Below are 22,525 nucleotides of genomic sequence, written 5' to 3' on the forward strand. Positions count from 1 at the left end.
GTCAAATTCCTTCTTTTTCTCTTGATTTCTCCCTAAGAAGAAAGGAATCCAGGAACACAGAATATAACTTCTGCAGAAACCTTTCCAGGCAATAAGCTAAATATAGAGATGGGTGCTAGCCAGAAACAGAAAGAAAGGAAAAAAAAGAGAGAGAAAGAAAAGCCTTTGGCAGCCAGCTTTAGTTATTGGTTTGAAACATCTTGAAGTTGAATTGTTTCACATGGGCTGAAGATGCTCAAGGCTGACTACCCATTGTTATTAATGACTCATTTGTTTCCCTTAACAAAAAACTACCCTGTATCAAAAAGATATTTCAATTAATAGAAGGGGAAATTTTAGCTGAACCTATGAAAATGAGCATTTTACCATACTAAACAAATTCTTTACTATTTAAATTAGTAACCAAATCATAATTTTTATTTGAAAAAGTTTTAGTCAAAAATACTTTCATTTTTACAGTAATTGAGCATGTGAAAAAATGTCTTTGTAACAAACTCTTCAACATCAATGTTTAACTAACCATGTTATACATTATTACTTCTCCAGGGCTACTTTTTTTACTTTTTCATAGTGCTTTCTTGCCAAAGTGGAGGAGGAAAGACTGCTTGATTTAGGGTGGAAGAAACCAAGGTTAAAAACTTGGAGTCAATTTCTACTTGTCTAACTGAACCTTTTGTCCCATAAAGTTGTCAAGAGAAAAGTGTTCTTTGAACTTCAAAGTTCAGGATAAATGTGAGTTGTTATTATCATCTCATTTTCTCAAAGCTAAAAGTAAGATGTCCTGATGAATGTTCAACTAAGACTTTCTACATCAAATCTAAAAAGCCCTAAAAGCTTAAAACAAAACAAAACAAAAAACCCTACTAAATTATTTCCAGTAATTGAAGTCCTTGGGGGGCCAGAGGGCCAGAATTTGACAAGCCTAAATAACATCTCAGCATGTTACTGACAACACATTTTAGAGACAACTTCTTGTTCTATTCAGCCAATCTAAGTATCAAGATGTACTTTTAATTCATTATTTTCCCAACTTGAAAGTTGATTAACTCAGTTTTGCCATTTCCCTCATTCTTGAACCCTACATATTTGATGCCAACTTATTGCAGAAGGATTGTGTTGACAACCCCAGGAATGAGGCAAAAGGCTTTCCACTGGCTCCCCTGCTATCTTAGCAATCAAAATGTACCTCCTGAGCCCTGTGTGGTTCTGAAAGATGTCTAAGATGCTCCTAAATTTAGACAGCAACCCTAGAGCTTATAGTTTAAAAAAAAAAAAAAGACCGTCAAAATCAGATGAGCACATAATGGGGAACAATCAAAGGGCACATTTAAGGCATCACCGGATTCTAAATCAATAAAGAACATTTTTTTTTGTTTCACCTTACTGGTTGCAGCTGTTTTCATTCCTAATTTCTCAGCTATAATAACAAAAATTGGAATTTAAACTCAGCTGCCTGAAAACTTTGATTTTCAGCACAAACTCTTAGCTTCAGAGAAAGAGCAAACATGTATAATAAAATATAATGCATCAATGAATTAAAGACTAATTCAATAAAGATGCTGCAGAGGGGAAATTATGCATTTTACAAAATGTTTGGAAGTTTTTTAAATTCTGAATGTGAAACCTGTCTTTTTTGTTCAGTCGTTCCAGTCGTATCCAACTCTTCCCAACCCCATCTGAGGTTTTCTCTGCAAAGATCCTGGAGTGCTTTGCCATTTCTTCTCCAGCTCATTTTACAGATGAGGAAACTGAGGCCAACAGGGTCACTTGGCTAGTGAAACTGGATTTGAACTCAGGAAGATGAATGAGTCTTCCTGAGTCCAGGCCTGCCACTCGATGCACTGTGCCACCCTGCTGCCTTTACGTACTCTTAAAATACTCACATTGCCGCCTCAACAATTGTTCTCCTGAGAGATGAAAGGATTAGACCAAAGATGTAGGATAGAAACCTTTTGCTGTTTTTAAGCACCTAAACTCTTTAATATGAATATAAGCTAAAGAGAAAGAGATGCGGGGGGATGGGGGGAGTCGGTCTAGGATGGGTACAAACCACATGTTAATTTTGGCAAAGGGAACCTAAGCCTCACAAATGAGCCCAAAGAAAGGCTGAAAATGGCTTTAAATGCAGTATGAGTATTCCACAGTGCAGGGAAACGCATCTATATATTGCACCAATGGATTTCAGCTACATTTATTCATTTCTTTTCATCCTTCTGCTTCATCTTTGATGGCAAGGCCCCTGCTGTTTTCTTCTTTGCAGCCTTTTCCATTTTCAGCTGAAAATAAAATATTGACCCATTAAAACTGTGGAGAGATCAATCAAAGATCAACTGGCATTTTGCTTTCATTCGTTTCTGATTTCATAAACATTTAGAGGCATTTGTTGGCCTTGACTGCTTACAAACCCCCAACTTTCCAAAAGTCAGAAGTTATTGGGGAGAGCTGATGTGGGGCAGTTGCATATTAATAAGCCCATGGGAAGGCTGAAATCTCTCTTTTTAAATGGGGAAATGATATGGATTAAAGACATTCATTTTATTTGCCACAAACATTTTAAAAATCTCTTCTCTGATAATCAGCTCTATCACTCTTCATCCCCACCCTCAGCAGAGAACTCTTACCAAGAAAGCTGAGGGCTCCATCCCTGGCAGCTCCCTCTTCACCCCAAAGCTATACTTCCAGCCCCACCCCACATCCTTCCCTGGCTTCTAAGCAACATGGACGTGTACAATGCCTCCACTGTGCTAGCCACGTTAGAAACTAGACAGAAGACCCAGCCAAAGCTTCTGAGAGGTTTTAACCTTCTTATCAAGGCCACCCTCTACTTCTGTCTTGTTGCTCTGGGATTCTGTCTCCTTGTTCATTGTCTCTTTCCTGATTTTCTGTGTCACCTCACGCTGGCACATCCTTCCATCCTTCTCCCATTAGGAAACTCCTTCCAGGGACTGCCCTAGGGACAGGCCCAAGGTGGGCATGCTTCATCCCTGTCCCATTTGGGCTTCCAACTTGACTCTGGACTTGGCCACCATGCAGGCCCTGCCTCTGCTTCCCTCCACTCCACCATCAACATTTGCTGTATTCTCTGGGATCTCTTCCCTTCCCCTCTTAGGGTGTAAGCTCCTTGAAGGCACAAACAAACTGTCTTTCTTTTTGTTTGTATTTGTATCATGAACCAGAACAATTCTGAACAAGGATGGCTATCTACCCTCCAGAGCAAGAACCGAGAGGAGTCTAAATGCCACTTTATTTTGTGTACATTTTTATTTGGGGGTTGGGTTTTACAGGAACATTCTCTCAGATGACCAACATGAAAATGTTCTACATGATCATATCTGTATAACCCAGGTCAAATCGCTTTATCATCTTGGGAGAAGGGACAGGAAAGAGAGGAAGGGAAACCACTTGGATCTTATAATTTCAGAAAAACTATGTTAAAATTGTTATGACATATAATTGGGAAAATAAAATATTACAATAAATAAATTAAAAGATTTGTATTTATATCCCCAGAGCTGGGCACAGTAGGGCACACAGTAAATGCTTACTCTTCCTGCCTGCCCTCTCCCTTTGACAGTCTACTGGACCGCTTCTTGGCTGACTCCATCCTTCACTCTCTCAAGGCCACTCTCCATGCCGGTGCCAGTTTGACATCTTTCAACCCCAGATCTGACTGTTCTAGCCCCAGGATCAATGACTCTTCCTCTGGAGGAGGCATAGCCTTTTGGGAATGGCCACATCCTTCCTCATCACCCACTCTAGGTCCCACTCCAGGCTTGGAATCCCTCAAAGCCCAGCTGGAGTCACTTCCTATACAATTAATCAAGTTGGTAATCCTAGCTACCATCTGCCAAGGTCTGCACTGAAGATACAAAGACAAGAAGGGAAAACAATTCCTCCTCGGGGGGTGGGGGGGGCTTCCTTCTAACAGGGCTTTCCTGGAAACCCCAAGTGGTTGATGGGCTCCCTTTCCCCCAACCCCCAAAGAATTTTAATTAACTTTTGACTTCTTTTCAGTAGACTTATCTGTATTTATGTGTCTCCCTTCCATACTATCCCCTTAGAACAGAAGCTTCCTGAGGACAGGAGTGTGCTATTCCTATATCCCCAGGGCCTGGCCCAGAATAGGTCATTAATGTTTGGAATTGAACTGAATTATAGAATCTCTATTTTTCCAAGTGAATCACATGTTTGTTCCTATGGCTAAAACAGGCCTGTTTCTGGTGGAGCTTCTATAATTCAATTGTGAAGATGAAGGTTTGTTCTCTCAACTGCTGTTCCCTCTGCTAAATTTCTGGTTCTCATTCCCTTCTGCCATCTTCCTCAGATATCCTCTCTCTTGTGCTCCCCTGCCATCTTCCTCAGATATCCTCTCTCTTGTGCTCCCGGCCATACAAGGAGTTCAAATCCAGACTCAGACACATCCAAGCTATGTGAAGCTAGGCAAGTCAATTAACCCTGTCAGTCTCCCTTTTTTCACCCATAAAGTGAGCTGGAAAAGGATACAGAAAACCCCTCCAGTATCTTCACTAAGAAAGCACCAAAGGGGGCAGCTCGGTAGCTCAGTGGACTGAGAGCCAGGCCTAGAGACGGGAAGTCCTAGGTTCAAATCTGACCTTAGACACTTCCTAGCTGTGTGACCCTGGGCAAGTCACTTGACCCTCATTGCCTAGGCCTTACCACTCTTCTGCCTTGGAACCAATACACAGTATTGACTCCAAGACAGAAGGTAAGGGTTTAAAAAAAAAAAGAAAGCACCAAAAGGGGTCATGAAGAACTGGACACAACCAAAACAACTCAGCAATTAGATTGGAAACTCCTAGAGGGAGAAGGCTCTTCTGAACTTGTACTTGTTCCCCATCATTTTGTACAGTGCCGGGCCTACAGGGATTTGTCTGTCTGTTTCCCTCTCGTGGAAACCCTCTCATCAAGGCAACCCTTACTTCTTCCACTCCCTAGCCTACCACTCTCCGAAGTCACCTCTGTAAGGTACCAGACCTTTTATACCTTCCAGGACCTTCTATAGCTTCATTCATTCAACAGACACCTTCAGGGTTGGAGACCATGCATGCAAAAGGAGGAAAAGAAATAATCTCTCTTCCAAAAAGAGATTATGTTGGGTTGATCTCCAAAAAAAAGATTGTAAAGGTGAAAAAGAGGGATTGTCTGATGGAAAAGATAGAAGGGGACAAACTTTCTCACATAAAGGAAAAGTTTGTAGCCAAAGGGAAAATGACTGGGAGGGGGAGGTAGGGAGGATAATGAAGGGCAATGCTTGAACCTCACTATCATCAAAATTGTCTCAAAAATGGAATACACACACACACATATACAATGCTTGTCTGGATATAAAAATTTATCTTACCCAAGAGGGAGATGGGAAAAAAAGAAGATAAAAGAGTTATTTGGTGGGGTGAGAAAGGAGAGAATGGATTCAAAAAGGCAGTCAAAAGCAAGACAGATTTTTGAAGAGGAACAGGCTAAAAAGAAAAAGAAAGATAGAGAAATAAAGGAATATGCATAATTAGTTATCATAACTGTAAATGGGAGTTCACCCATAAAATGGAAGAAGATAGAAGAATGGATCTGAAACCAGAATCCAACGTACTATGTACAAGAGACACACATGGGACAGAAAGAAATGCTGAAATAAAGGACTGAAGCAGTCTGCTTTGCTTCAGCTGCAGTGAAGAGAAGAGGGGTGGCTATCATGACCTTAGACAAAAGAAAAGTAAAATTAGACCTAATTGAAGGACTTGATCAAGGAAACTACTTTTGCTAAAAGATCATAGACAATGAAGTAATATCAAAAAGTTCACAGTAAGTTTCCCTGATAAAGTTTGGCCTCATTTCTCAAACATATAGGGAACTGAGTCAAATTCATAAAAATAGCCATTCCCCAGTTGATAAAAATATGAACAGGCAGTTTTTAGAAGAATCAAAGTTATCTATAATCATATAAAAATCCTGTAAATCACTATTTTTACAGAAAGGTAAATTAAAACAACACTGAGATACCACTTTACACCTAACAGAGATGACAAATGCTGATGGGATAAGGGAACGTAGGTACATTGATGCACTTATGTTGGAATTGTGATCTGGTTCAACCATTCTGGAGAATAATCTAGAACTATGACCAGAGGGGTATCAAATTGTGCACACCCTTGGAGCCAGCAATACCAATGCTAGGTCTCTATCCCAAAGAGATCAGATAAAAAAAGGGAAAGAACCTTACCTATATGTACAAAAATGTTCAGAGCAGCTCTTTTCATGGTAGCAAGAACTGGAAAATGAAAGAATGCCCATCGACTGGGGAATGGCTGAACAGCTTATGGTACATGATGGTGATGAAATACTATTGTGCTATGAGGAAAGATGAGGATGGTGGTTTCAGAAAAATATGGAAGGACCTACATGAACTGATGTAAAGTGAAGTAAGAAGAACCCGGCAGATATCATCATGCATAGCAATAGCAATGTTGTAATGATGCTCAATTGTGAAAGCCTTGGCTACTTCCATCAGAACAAGGTCCAAGACTATCCCAAAGGGTTCATGAGGAAAAAACGCTCTCCACCTCCCAAGAGAGAATGGAGGAATGCTGAGCGCTCACTGAGCTCGCGTTTTCTCCCTTTTTGGTGACATGGCTCACATGGAAAGTAGTTTTCCATAATTTCACACATAAGGTTGATTTCCTATTTTTTTGCCTTCTCAGCAGGTGGGGGATGGATGGGAAGGAGGAAGTGAATTGGGAACTCAAAATTGAAAAAAGGGGGGAAGGAAAGGTTTGTGAATAGGCTGGGAAGGCAAGGCCAGTGAGTCTTTTACCTTGTACAGTAATCCTGGGATACCTCAAGACTTGTCCCAAAAGGCCACTCTCCTCTATCAAGCAAAAAGATTTGGGTGACTGTGAGAAATAGTCTCTCTTCCAAAAAGAGATTATGACCAACAGTATGTTGGGTTGATCTCCAAAAAAAAGATTGTAAAGGTGAAAAAGAGGGATTGTCTGATGGAAAAGGTCTAGCTTGCCCAAGGCCAGCTCTCCTGAGAAATGGCCCTCTCACAAACCAACAGGTCTCTTACAAACATGTAAAACAGCCATTCAGGATCAGCAAATTCCTCAGGTAGGTCTATGTTAACACTAAAGTTCTCAACCTGTAAAAGTTACACTGATAAAGGCTTTCTTGATCAAAATTCTAAGCACCCACATAATTGATGTTTACTGAGGCTGACAAAATAGCCCATGGGGGCTTTGGTTCTGCATTTGCAAATCGTCCACAATGTGCTACAGTTTGGTTTTCTACACGCTGTGCTTTCTGATTCGCCCTCTTATGATGCTTAGTGGCACATGGTTTTGTTTCTTTTTTTTTTATGATAACCCTGTAAATACAGAAGTGCATAAATAGTTCCAGCGACAAGTAAACGCTTAACAAAAGCAGATTTGAAAGGGGAAAAAAGCTTATTATTTACCCTTTCTTGGTAACGCCGTTCAAAGTAAGCCATGTCATCCTCATCGGGTCTCCTTAAGGAAGAGTCTTGATTACTTGTACCTAAAAGTGTTTATGAAAAGGATTCGTCTAAACATGTAAAATGTATTTATACGTTTTGAAGATTGTTTTTAGTTATGAAAACTCTCTAGAAAGCTTCCATTTCCTTTATCTCATCTTAGGTAAAAGATTAGAATGCAAAGTCTACTGCCCTGATGGCATGTGCAGGTTGCGCGGGATTTCTCTTGTCTAATTTTGATTTCTAAATCATGGGGTGTTGTGAAACCCCATATAACCATTGGGTAATTGACTATGACTGTGTTCCATTCCCTATGGAAGGGCACGAAGGATTCCGGTTCTCCATCTGGCCAATTCCTCTTTTAGAAAACCACCAGGTATTAGCGCTGCCTCTCCCAATTCGGCTACCTGAGATTCAGAATCAGCCATCCCTGAAGATGGCTGCTTTTAACTCTATCCTTTTGACAGCTAGTGAAACTTCTTCATTTTCCCTGTGGCCAAACTAGAATGAATGAATCAAATCTTACTGCAAAGCCAAAACATAGAAATTCTAGAAGTGGAAAGTGGACGTGAATCCTGACACCCTTCTGTAGGCTTGAAATTGGGGAAAAACTCCCTCTGTGGGTGCCAATATCGCCCCTCACTTGCCTACCTTGAAGAGAACTAGATGGCCCTTGATGTGCTCGTAGGAAAGGGTGGTCCATGGCAATCACTGGAGATCCTAAAGCTTCAAGTGAAGGTGCACCTAAGTAGAAAAAATGTGTGGAAAAATAGAATTGCCTTTTTAAGGATACAAACCAGGTGTGTGTGTGTGTGTGTGTGTGTGTGTGTGTGTGTGTGTGTGTGTGTGTGTGAAGACCACAAGATGATAGCATCTCAACAATGGAAGGAAACTCAAAGGTAATCTTGACCAAAGCCCAAGTCTCCAGTAGAATATCGCCATCCTCTAGTTAAGCATCTCCAGGAATTGGAAGCCTACCACCCCCTTCCCAGACTCAGAGTCCATTCTACTGCTGGACAGCTCTAATTATTAGGAAGTTCTTCCTTACATTGGAAAAGGAAATGGTGAACTACTTCAGTATCTTTGCCAAGAAGACCCCCAAATGGAGAAGCTAAGTGGCTCAGTGGATAGAGAGCCAGGCATGGAGGTGAAAGGTCCTACGTTCAAATGTAGTCTCAGACAATTCCTAGATGTGTGACCTTGGGCAAGTCACTTAACTCCCATTTTCTAGCCCTTACTGCTCTTCTGCCTTAGAACCAATACAAAGTAATTCACACACACAAAGTGATACAAAGGATTTTAAATGAATGAATGAATGAATGAATGAACAAACAAATAAATGAATGAATGAGTTAATGAATAAATAAAAGAAGATATGGCCCCCTGCCCCCACAATGGGGTCACAATATGTCAGACACAATTGAAAAAACAATAGAACAATCAATTCCCTTTACATAGACCTAAATTTATCTCTGGAGCCAAATGAGTTTCATCCCTCTTTTATGACAATCCTTCAAAGACCTGAAGGTAGCTCTCATATCCACCCCTGAGTTTTATCTTCTCCAAGATAAATACCCCCAGTTCCTTTGCCCAATCCTTCTCTGACATAATTTCCAGTCTCCTCACCAGTGCTGGAACTCACATCAAGCAATTCCATTAAAAAGGTATTTAATAAAATAATGACCAAAACTCTCTTTACTAAAAAATTTAAAAGCATTCCCTTCATCAGAGGGAGCATCCATCTTGCGAAACTGGAAATCTATTTAGGATGAATGGCAGGTTAAGGAGCGTAACTCAGAAAAAATAAAAGTCACGGGGGTGTCCAGGCATTCCAAAGAGACAAGCTCCAACAGAAGGGAAGGAATGATACTCTTGACCTCTTATCTATCCAAACTTGCCCTGAGTATGGCTAATAAACAAAGTGAACTATGGTGATATTAAGGTAAGGAGATAAATACTGAAATGATATCCCAACTTGGAAAGAAGGCGCTGTGTTTGCATCACCTGAAAGTCTGAAAGCACATGGCATATGCTTCTTCTTTAGATCCTCTCAGAAGCACCCCTGCCAGAGGTATTCCTTGCCCCGTTTCACCTAGAAACTGAGGCCCTAAGAAAGAAGCTAGGTGGCCCACACTCACATCCAAAGCATGGCAGACAAGATTTGAAACTAATTTTCTCCTATTCCTAGTTCCAGTGAGGGAAAGAGGAGGAAGAGGAATGGATCAGAACTACCACTTATGGGTTCAGCAAGCTGGAGCCAGACCTAGAGGAAAGTCCTGGGTTCAAATGTGACCTCAGGTATTTCCTAGCTGTGTGACCCTGGGAAAGTCACTTCGTTCCAATTGCTTGGCCCTTCATGTTTGTCTGCCATGAGTATCAAAAGTCATGTGATAATCAAATGAAAGTTAAAAGTATGGAAAGGTTTATTATGTGAACTGACATAGTAAAGCCAGTTGAGTCAGGAAAACATGCCAGGTCACAACCCAAGAGAACAGTGAAGCGAGGTGGCCAAATGGATGAGGGGTCAGTAGCAGGGACCCGCTGTGGGTCAGAAGCATGCTGGAAAAACACCCTCCCTGCCCTTCTGGGCAGCACCAGGGGCTCTCTCCGTTATCGACCAGCTCCCTGGGAAGAAGCTCCAAAATAAAGGTGATGTAAAAGCCACAGATGGCAACCAGAACGGTCCTCCATCAAGGAGCATGACAGCTGGTCAGAGCCAGGAGGCACCAGAATGGGCCACCTACCTATTCCGCTGTCATCAAGTCTCATGTAGCCTTCTACTAATGAACTAAATCCTGTTAATCCTCCCATTGCAGCATAAGGAACATCCTGTCCCACTGGCTTTCCTAGGGCAAGCCTCTCCTCCTTTGTTTCCACTATGGTCTCGTGTGTATATGTGGGATGGCCACAACCACAAGTGAAGTAACTATGAAATCCTGGGCATTTGGTACCTGCATAAAATCAAAGAAAAAAATAAGGTTGGTTCACATCAGTCATTTGTAACTTAAAGACGGTCAAGCAGGCCAAGGGTGTAGCTTTTTGCTGTTCCATTTACAGGTCTTCCCAACTGTAGACTCTCAGCCACTCCCAGCGCCACTTAATACTTCTAGAAACTCCAAGAGTGTCTGATCCCAGAGCAGCCACAAACATCTGGGGGACAAGGGCTGAAAGAGTACTAAATGGGAAAGGATGCCGTCGAACCCAGGAGAGGAGCATTAAGGCACAGGGGACAAATTGCTGGGCTTGGAATCAGGAGGACCTCAGTTCTAAAAAGTGCTTAGGGTACTTTCTCAGCTTCAGTCTCTTCATCTGTTAAATGGGGACAACTGTGCTTGCTGTATCTTTCAAACAAAATTGTTGTCATAGAATATGCTTTTACAACTTTAAAGCCCTCCATATGTATGTCACCTGTGATTATTAAACTGCTGGGAGTTAGAAGGAGATGGGAAAAGAATGGCCAGGGACGGAAGAAATGAAAAAAGAGTAATATACTTTCATTTTCCCCTGAAGACCCAACTGAGAGTATGCCAAAAGTCTTAGCACAGCTTTAAGCTTTAAGCCCAGGGATCAGATTTGCTTAATGAAAACTCAGCTGCCCATACTTAAATGTGGAACATAAAGGGTACAGCCAGGATTTGCCTATTTATAAATGGAGCACTGATTCACCCTTTGAAATAATCAAAGTATCATTCTATTCAAAATCCCATTCTAAAATGCTTTACTACACCAGATTTCAACTCAAAAAATAGCTTAATCTATGTGTATAATGTAGAAAATGAATAGGCTGCTTTCATTTTAAAATTCACATCGATCTAAATGATCATTTCCCCAAAAGGATGAGTTTAATTCAAGATAATGTATACTATCTGTCACATAACGTATTCTACTAGCAGATATAATTACCTCAAATTCTTTTGAGAGCATGGATGGAATGTATACAAACAGGTTCCAAAATACCAAGGCTTATACATACCTTTCATGATATATATATATGTGTGTGTGTGTGTGTGTGTGTGTGTGTGTGTGTGTGTGTACACACATACATATACAACTTTCGTGGTGCTGTGAATCTTAAAAATTCTCAGACCCTACTTCAGAAGATTTGGTTAAGACCATTCCCCATTTTAAACAATGAAGGTACTTTTCATTGTTCAGTAAAGAGTTTACAACTTTATCTTCCCCTAAAGTATGCTTAAGTATGGGTGGAGTAGAGTTCTCACATTCCTGACTAAGTCCCTTCATTGTTTAAAATGGGGAATGGTCTTAACCAAGTGTTCTGAAGTAGGGTCTGAGAATTTTTAAGATTCACAATCCCCCCTGGTGATCATTGGGAAACTAGTCTCCGTAAAAAATGTCTACAAATGTACTACTAGTAAAAAAAAAATTAATCCCCCAAATATGTATTATTGATGGATAATTTCATTGATTAAACCCTCACTATTCTTAAATTTTTTTCAATAAAGTCAGAAAAATTACAATGTAAATTCTGTGGCCCTTGGTAAAGTTATTGATTTACACCACATAAAGTTGCTGCCTATTATGACAGCACAGAATATAATTAGAGCATTTCCTTCAAATAGAGAATTTGGTACCAACATTCATTGTTCATCATAATTTCTTCTTTGCTAAATAACCCAGTAAATGGTTCAGATCCTTGCAAAGGAAAGACGCTTGCCAGGTTCTGATTAATCCAGAAATGCCCCCCAGTGAAGCCTCCCCTCACTTACATGCCCTGCAAGCCCGTTCTGGATCTGCACTGTGTTGGTCAGCAAAATGTTTACACCTGCACCGAATGGGTTGAGTTCCATTTAAAGGTACATAGTAAAAGGCACTGCAAGGGCATTGGCTCACTTTGCAAGGCAAGGAAATTGGGCGTTCTGGTGGAATGACTTCAAAATCCGTTTTATGTTGTTTATACCTGAAAAGAAGATTGAAATAAATTAAAGTAGAAAGTGAATAAGCACAAAACATCCCGAATTTACCAGGATTTCCATCTTTACAATCCTTCAAAAATATTTTGCCAACTGAATGTCAGCAGAAAGTAAAAGCAGACATCAGTTGAAGAACGACTAAACGTAGTGTGGTGTGTGACTGTAATGGGACAGTATTGTGCTAAGCGCTTACAGGAAGAGCTTTATGAACTGATTCAGAGAGAAGAAAGGAGAGCCAAGAAAATAATAAAGATATAATGACTCTAACAGTTTGAATGGAAAGAATAAATACATAACAATCATGAATGTAACAAAATTATCAAGAGCAAGCACAGCTCAAAAGAAGAGATAAAAGGAGACCCCTTTGCACATATTTTTCAACTTTTTCAATGTATTGATCAATTGCACTGATTTTTTTTCTTTTTAAAAAATTTTGTATTTTGCTATGTGGGATGTTCTCTGGGATGCGGAAGCGGAAGCATATTAGGGAAAACTAAAATGATGTAAGAAACTTAAAACATCAATAAAACTTATTTTTTAAGTTTATTTCAATCCTTGTTCTTTGGTAGAAGAATGAAATAAGTGTTGTTCCTGTAAACCTTAAAATTTCTTAGACTTATAAATGTTGGAAATTTCACCATTGGAAAATTTCATACTTGAAAAATTTCCTATTGATAGTGGGAACTCTATTGGAATGTGAACCCCATTGGCATGGGAGGTTCCTCCTCCTCCCTTCTTAAGATTACTTTAGGACAGAAACCTTTTGCTGAACAATGGAAAGGGCTTTGACCTATGCTTAAGCATAGAACAGGAAGTTCTTTGAGTCATGATTGATTTTAGAATTGATACAATAGAGATACTTGGAATGACAGAACCAGGTCTTGGAAAATACAATTTCCACCCCACTCAGTCCTAACAGGATTTAGGAAGGGCTGCAGCAAAGGATCAAGATTTAATTATTTGAGAATATGACCCTCAACAGACATGTGCAAAGCCACAGACCTCTGGGCGGTCCTGGGTTAAGCTAGAGCCACCATTGGCACAGGGAAGACATGGACAGTGATTGGTAGATGTGAGAACTGAGGGGAGGGAACTTGGATGGTTTCCTTAAAGATAGAGGGGTCTGAGGACTGAGGGGTGGTTGGTTGGAGAGGTTTTTGCTCTGAGAGGTGGTGCTTTGAGAAGTTTTGCTCTGAAGGAAGCTGGAGGTGGAGGCCCCTGAGACTGTTTCTCCATTTGGTCACGGGAGTGATAGGGACTGATCTCTTTTCTTTGCCTCAGCTATCTAAGGGCTTGGGCCTTTTGGCCCAGCCTAAACAGAAAGGGTATTTAAGCCCTATTCCCTTCTCTCCCCTTTCTTTCTCTCTCTCTCTCTCTCCCTCTCTCTATCTCTAATACCTTTCTTTCTCCTGTTTGTAATTAAACTCCATAAAAGGTTGACTGCTGACTTGAGTTTTCATTTAGGAATTACATAGCTGAATTCCTTGGCGACCTTAAATTAATATATATCAGTCTTTTAAAGTGATTTCCTTGTCACATTCCATACTTTGAGAGTAACCTTTAAAGCAGTACCCAAGTACAATGTTGTACTTTATAGCAGTACCCAAGAATAAGATCATGCAATGAAATTCCCACAGAACAAAAACATCCTTCGTTGGAACTGCAAACTCCCAGTTAGAAATGTTAAAAAAAAAAATACAAATGCCTCCCCTCCTTAACTATACCAACCTACACAGTGTGGATGAAAGAGATACAAAATATGTTGCAAAGACTGGATTTTACCATGAAACTCTTCAGATCAATGAGGGATTTCTAGCTGGATAAGATCAGTGAGATTTGCTCCTTTCCCTCTCAGTTCAGAAAGACAAGAAAAAGAAGTATATTCCCAACTGTTCACCTGCTTTTCTTAGCTGGAGATTCCAGTCCCACCCCCTGTTGGCAGCCAAAGTTTTATCTACTTCTTGCATGAGATTTCATTTTAAAATCCAGTCTTTGCAATATATTTTGTATCTCTCTCATCTACAATAGTAGAATAAAGAGGGATTCTTTCCTTAAAAGGAGCCTTTCTTTTCTTTTGTTTTTTTTTTCTTTAAATACTCTTCCCCTCCATGTTAGAATCAATAATGTATTGGTTCCATGCAGAAGAATGGTGAGGGCTAGGCAAAGGGGTTAAGTGACTTGCCTAGGGTCACACAGCTGGGAAGTGTCTGAGACCAGATTTGAACCCAGGACCTCCCATCTCTAGACCTGGCTCTCAATCCACTGAGCCACCTAGCTGTCCCCTTTTCCTCCCTTTTAAAACATGCCTATTTTACAGTGTTAGTTTTGCTACTTCAAAAGTCAAAAGAAGCCAATGTTCATTAGATGACACAGTCTATTGAAAATGACTCTAGGGAGAGAATATGGTCAGAGATCTCCCATTAGCCCACATCAAGAGTGTCATATGTTTTGATCTAGGTGATCCATTTTAGGAAGCTAGAACCAATGTTAATGAAGCCATTCCAAAAGACAAAAAGGCTCTAAATCCTGACATGGTGGGGCATGAGCACAGGCGCCACTGAAGAAGTCAAGATTCAGACAGGACAGAGTGGCTGCCCCGCAGTATTTGGAAATCCATTAAGGAGAGGAAAGACAGACCCCAGAGGCTATAACAAAAGCGGTATCATCCATGGGAGCTTCCAAGCTAACCTTGGCTCAACATCAAAGCTATATCTGAAGGTAAATCTTCCAAAGCATGATGTAAACAAATAACTCCTGACAATGACAGGGACCTGGTGATGGAAGAGGTAGCCTCAGAAGAGAGTAGGATCCCCTTCAGTGATGGCGTACAAGGCTGAATAGTCAACCATTTGTTGGAAATGCCAATGAAGAAGGCACTCTTGCTTCCATACAGAAGGACTGGACAAAATGGTCTCCAAAATCCCACTGTGTGATAATCTCATCAATGCTGTTATTCTCATCAGTGGAAAGAAAGGTCAGATAACCCTCCTAACTAAAGTTAAGTCACAAATGGTCAGGCTGACCCTTCCCAAAACACAAGGAATTATCTCAGAAGGAAGCCAAGGTCAAATGGGTGAGGGTGAGACTCCTGAAAATCCCCAAGGAGGGAAGCAGCCACTAAAAGGAAGAGCATCATGGAAGTCGAATACCTTAGAGCTTTCCAAATGACTGGCCAAAGAGTAGAGTGACTTTCCATTTTTTAAGCTGGGGTTATAGCCACTCAAATGTTTTGTTGTTCTTTTAATCAAGGGAATGTGGCTACCAAATCTGCTCACTGAAATACATCCAGAAAAACTCAAATTTCATTACCAGAAATTTTTGACTTCAACAATACCATGTCTAAACAAACTGGGCCCAGGCCACCATTCATAAATATATTTCCCATTCGGTATTTATCAAGTAACAGGGCCTAAAGCATTACTTTGGGGAAATTTTCATCCAAACACAAACAAGGCTTCCTTGCATGGCAAGTTTGTTGCTAACAAAGTCATAAATTCACCTACAGGACGTTGGACATCCAAAGAGAGGAGACAAAACAGATGGCGCCACCACATTTGTTAAGTACCTACTATGTACCAGGTGTAAAAATGGACTTGAATCCAGGACTTCAATCCCCAGAAATCCTTGCTCCACTTCCCCAGAGTGCTTTGTAATCTCACTGGGTTCTCACCTAGGCCGAGAGCAAAATCATTTTTTAGAGGGTCTCCGCCCATGGCGGGCTCTTCTCTTCCTGGCTCCGCTGGTAAACAGACGCATCTCATGATGTGAGTGAAATTTGGGTGGGCCTCATGGCCCACCTAGCATGTGCTTCTCTTGCTTGTATTTTCTTTAACCCTTGACCTTTAATAAATCTCATAAAATAATACTCCTTGCAGAGAGAAACTAATTTCTACCTGCCTCAGTATCCCTAAATTTTAATCTTTACACAGGTAATGGGCTAGGTGATGTAGATATAATTATAAAAAAATTAAAATGAAACTGTGCCTGCCCTCAAGAAGCTTACAGTCTACACTGGGAGGAACAACCTGTGCACAGCTGCACAGGTCCACAACATTTCCTATGTAAATACAAAGCAATTTTGGCTGGGGGTGGGGGTAGGTCCAGGAAGGCTAAGCCCTGCTTTAGCTGAGCCTTAAAACAAACTGGGGATTCCAAGAAATCATTCTAGTTAAGCTTATGGGTAATGGAATATTCTGCTTAGGGAATAGGAAATAAGCCAGTCCAGGCAGACAGCAGAATTTAACTGCTTTCAGGCTCTCCTCCCAGATCTCTACCCTTTTTCACAGCCAAATGCTTAGATAAGGACAGGGACCACCCGCTCCATTTTGACTCCCCGAAATCTCTTCTCAATCCTTTATAATCTGGCTTCTGATCCCACCACTTCGCTGAAATGATTTAGAGGCCAACGTGCCAGGGCTCTTTTCTCAGTCATTCTACATGACCTTTCTGAACTCTCCCCTCCAGGGAACTATTCCCCCCTCCCACTACCACCGCCCCACTTCTATGACATTCCTCTCTTGATTGACTTTCTACTGTCTACTAATCCCTTCTCAGTCTTCGTAGCTTCAATCCTCCTCCTCCCATGGAATAAATGTGAGCACGACCCCAGCATTCTCTCCTCCTCTGTCTACACTCTCCCCCTGGGAGATTCCATCAGCTCATATGAATTCAATTACAATCTCTGTTGCAAGCTCCTCAGTGTCCTATTAGTGACTCAAATTCAACATGTTCCAAACAGAACTCACTGTATTTCTCCCCAAAAGTCATTTCTCTTCCAGATGTGGCCATTTCTTTTGAGGAAACGCCCCTCTTCCTATGCCTCACCTAGGTTTAGAAGCTTGCCATCATCCCTGGCTCTTTCCTCTCCATCACTCTGACCGAAGAGATTCAGCTCACGAGGCCCTAAGCTCTGTACCCCAAGTCTCCCTCCCCCTTCCTGCCTGTCACTGCCCTGGATAAAACCAAACCATGGGCAACAAGCTGGGCAAGGAGAGTCAGGTCATGTCGAGATGCTGAGCCGGTAAAAGTGATCTTTAAAAAAATGATCTTAAACCTTTTTCACCCTGTAACCAGCATTCCAGAGCATGTTCCTCCCTCTATATCAGTCAGGGCTCCACTAGTGGATTCTTTTACTATCGTTTCCCATTTTAGAATCATCGCCGGGAAGCCCAACATCACATCTTACCTGTGTGTACAGAAACATAAAGTTTCCGGGCCGACAAGTTTGCAGTCCATGCCTGTTGGTGATCGCCAGCTCACGTACAATCTGTTTCGTAACCGCATGGGAAGGACTTTCGTTTTATATTCTTCATACTCTTCAGGAGTAAAGAGGATCCCTCCGTCATCTTCACCAACCACTCTATGGACAAGATCGTTTTTGAAAATAAGTTTGGGGTGCTTGTTTTTGAGAGAAATTCACATTCAAACCTAAAATGAAGCACCCCTGAAAATCGATTACACAGTCAGCTTCCGTTGTTCATGTTCCTCAAGGAGAGCACTTATTAAGCCGCCATACATGTCCAACCCCATGACAGGAGTAAATATGCAACAGATCAGGCAAAGAATGGCTCGCCAAATCCCTGGTTCATATGAAAAGCCTGGAAATGAGGTCAATGATTGAGTAAATGCAAGGCAATGGGACTGAAATGAACATGTTCCACAAGACAATAGCACAGTTTATAATATATTCATTCCCCTAGATTTTCCCCTGTTTCTGAGGCCTGCGAATGTACATTTTGTATCCTTCTTTGCACTTTTAGGATTAGCCAAAAGGTGCAGGTCCAAAATGCCAATGCATTTAGCATTCCAAAAAAAACCTTACTTATTAGAGTGCACAAATGGCTCCAGCCCAAGAAAATGCCTGCTTCCAGCCACCGAGAGAGGCAGCAAGTGGTGTGCTAGGCTTGGAGTTAGGAAGACCTAAATTCAAATCCCACTTCTAACCCTGACTAGCTATGTGATCCTGAGCAAGTCAAGTCAACTGAGCCTCAGTTTCCCCATCTGCAAAATTAGGGATAAAAATTCCTATAGCACTTACTTCTCAGGATTGCTGCTCATGAGGCTCACAGGAGATCATGCATGTTAGAAAAATAATCTGTCATTGCCAATTATTATTGGGTTTAGTTTACTCAAGCCCCCAATTCTATGGATCAAAACCAGGCTTACTTACTATTTTAAAAGCAATGATAAAAAATGCAAAAGTCAGATCAACCTCCAAATTGTTATATAAAAACTGGAGGAGGGAAAAGGAAATGATTAGTCAAGATTTAAAGGTTTTTTCCACTTTGAATGTATGTCTCTAAAATGACATTTGCAATTGGCTACATCATTATATATCCCCTTCTTTCTCTATCTTTTTAGTCTCTGGCTTCCAAATCAATCAATGGTTGGTAAGAGGTGAAAGAGGGGCACACATTCATTTCAGAAACCAATAAATCATGCTAAGGCTCCTTATTGGCCTCTTAAATGACATGTAAAAATATCATTTTTTAAATCAGGGTTTTGTATAATTAAAAATGTTTCTAAGCCCTTTTTAAAATCAATTCAATGTCATCAATATGACAATCAATTGTCTTATTATTCCAAAGAATTAATAGATGTATTTCAAGATGGAGGAAGAAGAGGGAGGGAGGGAGGGAAGGAAGGAAGGAAGGAAGGAAGGAAGGAAGGAAGGAAGGAAGGAAGGAAGGAAGGAAGGAAGGAAGGAAGGAAGGAAGGAAGGAAGGAAGGAAGGAAGGAAGGAAGGAAGGAAGGAAGGAAGGAAGGAAGGAAGGAAGGAAGGAAGGAAGGGAGGGAGGGAGGGAGGAAGGAAGGAAGGAAGAGAAGGAAGGAAGGAAGGAAGGAAGGAAGGAAGGAAGGAAGGAAGGAAGGAAGGAAGGAAGGAAGGAAGGAAGGAAAGATGGAAGGAAGGAAGGAAGGAAGGAAGGAAGGAAGGAAGGAAGGAAGGAAGGAAGGAAGGAAGGAAGGAAGGAAGGAAGGAAGGAAGGAAGGAAGGAAGGAAGGAAGGAAGGAAGGAAGGAAGGAAGGAAAGAAGACAAAGGGGGGAGGGAGGAGGGAAATAAATATTTATTAAATGCCTACTATGTGCCAGACATTGAACTAAAGGTTTTTACAAATTTTATCTCATTTGATCATCACAATCATTTGATGTAAGTGCTATTATTATCCCCATTTTACAGATGAAGAAACTGAGTCAAACAGGTTAAATGGCTTCCTCACAGTTAGGATATACCTGAGGTTGGATTTGAACTCATGTCTTCAAGACTGCAGGCACAGTGTTTTAGTCATTGTTCTACCTGGCTGTCCAAGTAGCAGAGGAATGAATATGACAGCAGAATGTCACTCTTCAGAGATGAGAATTATTATACATGATGGGGACTGTCATTAACAATAAAATCATAACAGTCAGTGGCCAGAGCCCAGCTCCAGCCAAAGGCTGCTGCAATAGTCTAATCAAAGCAATGGGTAAGAATCGATGATTCAAGTTCACGGTTTGGGTTGCTTCTTTTTTTTTTTTGAGAATTTTTTAAATTTTATTTTTTATACTATTTTCCCATAGTTCCATGATTCATGCTCTCTCCCTCCCCCCTCAATTGCCCCCTCCCAGAACTGACAAGCAATTCCACTGGTTTATACATGTCTCATTACTCAAAACCTATTTCCATATTATTCCTATTTATAATGGAGTCACTGTTTAAAAATCACAACCCCAAGTCATATAACAAGGTTGGGGGGGGGGGGGTTGGGGGGGGCGGGTGCCCTCTGCCTGATCCTGCAGGGACTACTTTTCTACCAAATTCCATGAGGGCAGACCTAATCCATACCTAAACTATCCTCCTGGGACATTTTCCCAAAGTAGCTGCAGGAAGGGGTATAACGAGCCATTTGTTCAGACGTGTCTGACTCTTTGGACTCCACTTGGGATTTTCCTGACAAAGATACTGGTTTGCCACTTTCTTCTCCATCTCACTTTACAGGGAAGGACACTGAGGCAGACAGGGTTAAGTGACTTGCCCAGGATCACACAGCTAGAGACTTGAACTCGGGAAGATGCATCTTTCTGACCACAAACCTAGAACTCTATCCACTGTACTACCCAGCGGCCCCAGTGTGAGCCAGAGTGGAAGAAAAAACACTAAATCTGCTTTCTTTTTGGGGGAAAGGGTCGAACCCCACTTGCCACAAGTCCTGCGGGAGAGCAAGAGAATGGGCTGGCCTACTGCTCTTTCCTTGCTGAGGCACCCGAGTGGGCAGCCTTGCCTGCCTCAGCTGGCCTTTAGCAACCGGGACGGGACGTGTGAGGGGAGGGCACTGGGGTGGGCGCGCAGGCGTGTACACGGTGTGTGGTGCTTGTGAGTGTACACACGTGTTCACATGTGTCGTGTGTGCAGGCGCACCTGCTCAGAACCTTTACTTCAAGCCCCAGGCGCCCCCCAGCCCCCGGAGTTTCCTTACAGTCCCCTCGTCCCATCAGACCCACAGGGGTTTCCCCAACTGTAAAATGAAGGGGGGGAGGGACAGTGCCAGATTCAGGGCTTTCTCCCTGGGTGACTCCGGGCGTGCCGTGGCCCAGCCTTGGGCTGTTTCAGTTTCCCCAGCAGTAAAATTCGGAGTTATCTCGGAGGGCTTCAGCTTGAGGTGTCAGATTCGCGTCTTCCTCTTTGAAAGGACTTGGGCCACGCCGGTGCTTGGGCTCTAGGCTACTTCAGTTTCCCAGGCTGTAAAATGAAGGGTCAGGTCCTAAGGTCCCACCCAGCTCGGACCTGCCTCAGTTTCTCCAGTTGTAAAGTGGAAGGGAGGAACCTCTGAGGACCCGCCCAGTTCTGGCCTGCCTACCAGCTGCTGCCTCAGTTCCCCGCACCTCACCTTCTGTACTCCAAGTACTCGTCCACGGCAGCGGCGGCTCCCGGGGATATGCTCAGCCGCTCCATGGCGACCGCGGTGTCCCGGCTCTCTAGGAACGATCGTGGAGAACGGCCTGTTACCCCGGCGATGCGGGAGACTCGCCCCGCCACGGGCCCAGGGTTACCATGGGTTGTCAGGTGCTGTATAGGGCCGCGCGCGCGCGCGCGCTGCCAGTCACGGCCACGCGGACGCTCCCGGGGCGCTTCCTCGCTGCCCCCTGCGCCGTCCCGCCTCCTCCTGGCTGCAGTCCCTGACTCCGCGGACTGGGAGCACCTAGACGGTTCCCTTCCTATCTTAGAATCCCCCAGTGTTGAAAAGGGCGTGGCGCCTAACCCTAAATGGAATTGACGACCCCCTCCCCCAACACACTCACACCTTCTAGCTTCTTTGTTTCTGCCCCCTCCACCGCCCAGTTCTGCACTACACAAGCACTCCCTCTTGTGTCTCCCTTAAGTCAATAACCCTTTCTGAAGCACCTACTCTGTGCCAGGCGCTGGCACTGGGGACACAGAAGCAAAAGACGGTCATTTTCCTCTGGGAGATTCGCCAAACAAACACGCTCTAAAGGGGATGAGTAAAGAGTTCCGAAGAGCCAGGAGGTGTTGGAACGAAGAGGGCTGGGGAAGGCTTCCTGTAGAAGGTGGGCTTTTATTCGGGTCCTCAAGGAAGTCAGGGAGGTCAGTCAGAAGGCGGAGGTGAGGAGGGAGAACATTCTGCATGTGGGGAACAGCCAGGGAAAATGACCAGGCTTGAAAGACTGCTTTATTCTGGAACTCCAAGCCTCGTGTTTAGGGATTGGGGAGTTTTTGTCCGGGAGTGAGGGGTAAGAACCCTGGAAAGGGGTGGAGAGCCGAAGGCTAAGCTAGAAAGGGCTTTGAATGCCAAACAGATTTTTATATTTGATCCGGGGGGCGATAGGGAGCCGTTATAGTTTACAGAGTAGGGGATCGGATATGGACTTATGGAAGCTGAACTGACGGTAGTGAGAGAATTGCGGCAGGCTGACCCGCGGGCAGTGGTTGCAATAGCCTAGCTAGAGTGGGATGATGAGGGATTGCACTAGAGTGAGGAGGCCCATTGAAGACTTGGAGTGAAATAGATGAGAAATGTGCAGAAGTGAAATAGATGAGAAATGTGCAGAAGTGAAATAGATGAGAAATGTGCAGAAGTGAAATAGACAGACCTT

The 22,525-nt window shown here is 42.5% G+C and overlaps 1 protein-coding gene across 2 annotated transcripts; it reads right to left on the reverse strand.

Annotated features, from left to right (window-relative positions):
- Window positions 1–395: 395 nt before the first annotated feature.
- FAM221A (family with sequence similarity 221 member A) lies at window positions 396–21,599 on the reverse strand. Of its 2 annotated transcripts, XM_007505360.3 has the most exons (7): window positions 21,301–21,599; window positions 17,621–17,794; window positions 12,232–12,422; window positions 10,249–10,455; window positions 8,156–8,248; window positions 7,469–7,548; window positions 396–2,276 (listed from the first exon to the last, which is right to left on the reverse strand). In XM_007505360.3, exons 1-7 carry the CDS (start codon window positions 21,363–21,365, stop codon window positions 2,196–2,198), a joined length of 891 nt encoding a protein of 296 aa, XP_007505422.1. In that variant the 5' UTR covers window positions 21,366–21,599; the 3' UTR covers window positions 396–2,195. The 2 variants fall into 2 exon arrangements, with proteins under 2 accessions (XP_007505422.1, XP_007505423.1); XM_007505361.3 differs by lacking the exon at window positions 10,249–10,455.
- Window positions 21,600–22,525: the final 926 nt, after the last annotated feature.

The sequence above is a fragment of the Monodelphis domestica genome, chromosome 5 (genome assembly GCF_027887165.1).
Source record: "Monodelphis domestica isolate mMonDom1 chromosome 5, mMonDom1.pri, whole genome shotgun sequence".
Lineage (NCBI taxonomy): Eukaryota > Metazoa > Chordata > Mammalia > Didelphimorphia > Didelphidae > Monodelphis > Monodelphis domestica.

Excerpts from the sequence above, each read along its gene's own strand:
- FAM221A (XM_007505360.3), bottom strand. The coding sequence starts at position 21,365 with ATGGAGCGGCTGAGCATATCCCCGGGAGCCGCCGCTGCCGTGGACGAG. Across the intron at positions 10,456-12,231 it reads AGAACGGGCTTGCAGGGCAT|GTACCAAATGCCCAGGATTT; the intron begins GTAAGTGAGGGG and ends GATTTTATGCAG. Across the intron at positions 2,277-7,468 it reads AACGGCGTTACCAAGAAAGG|CTGAAAATGGAAAAGGCTGC; the intron begins GTAAATAATAAG and ends TTTTATTTTCAG.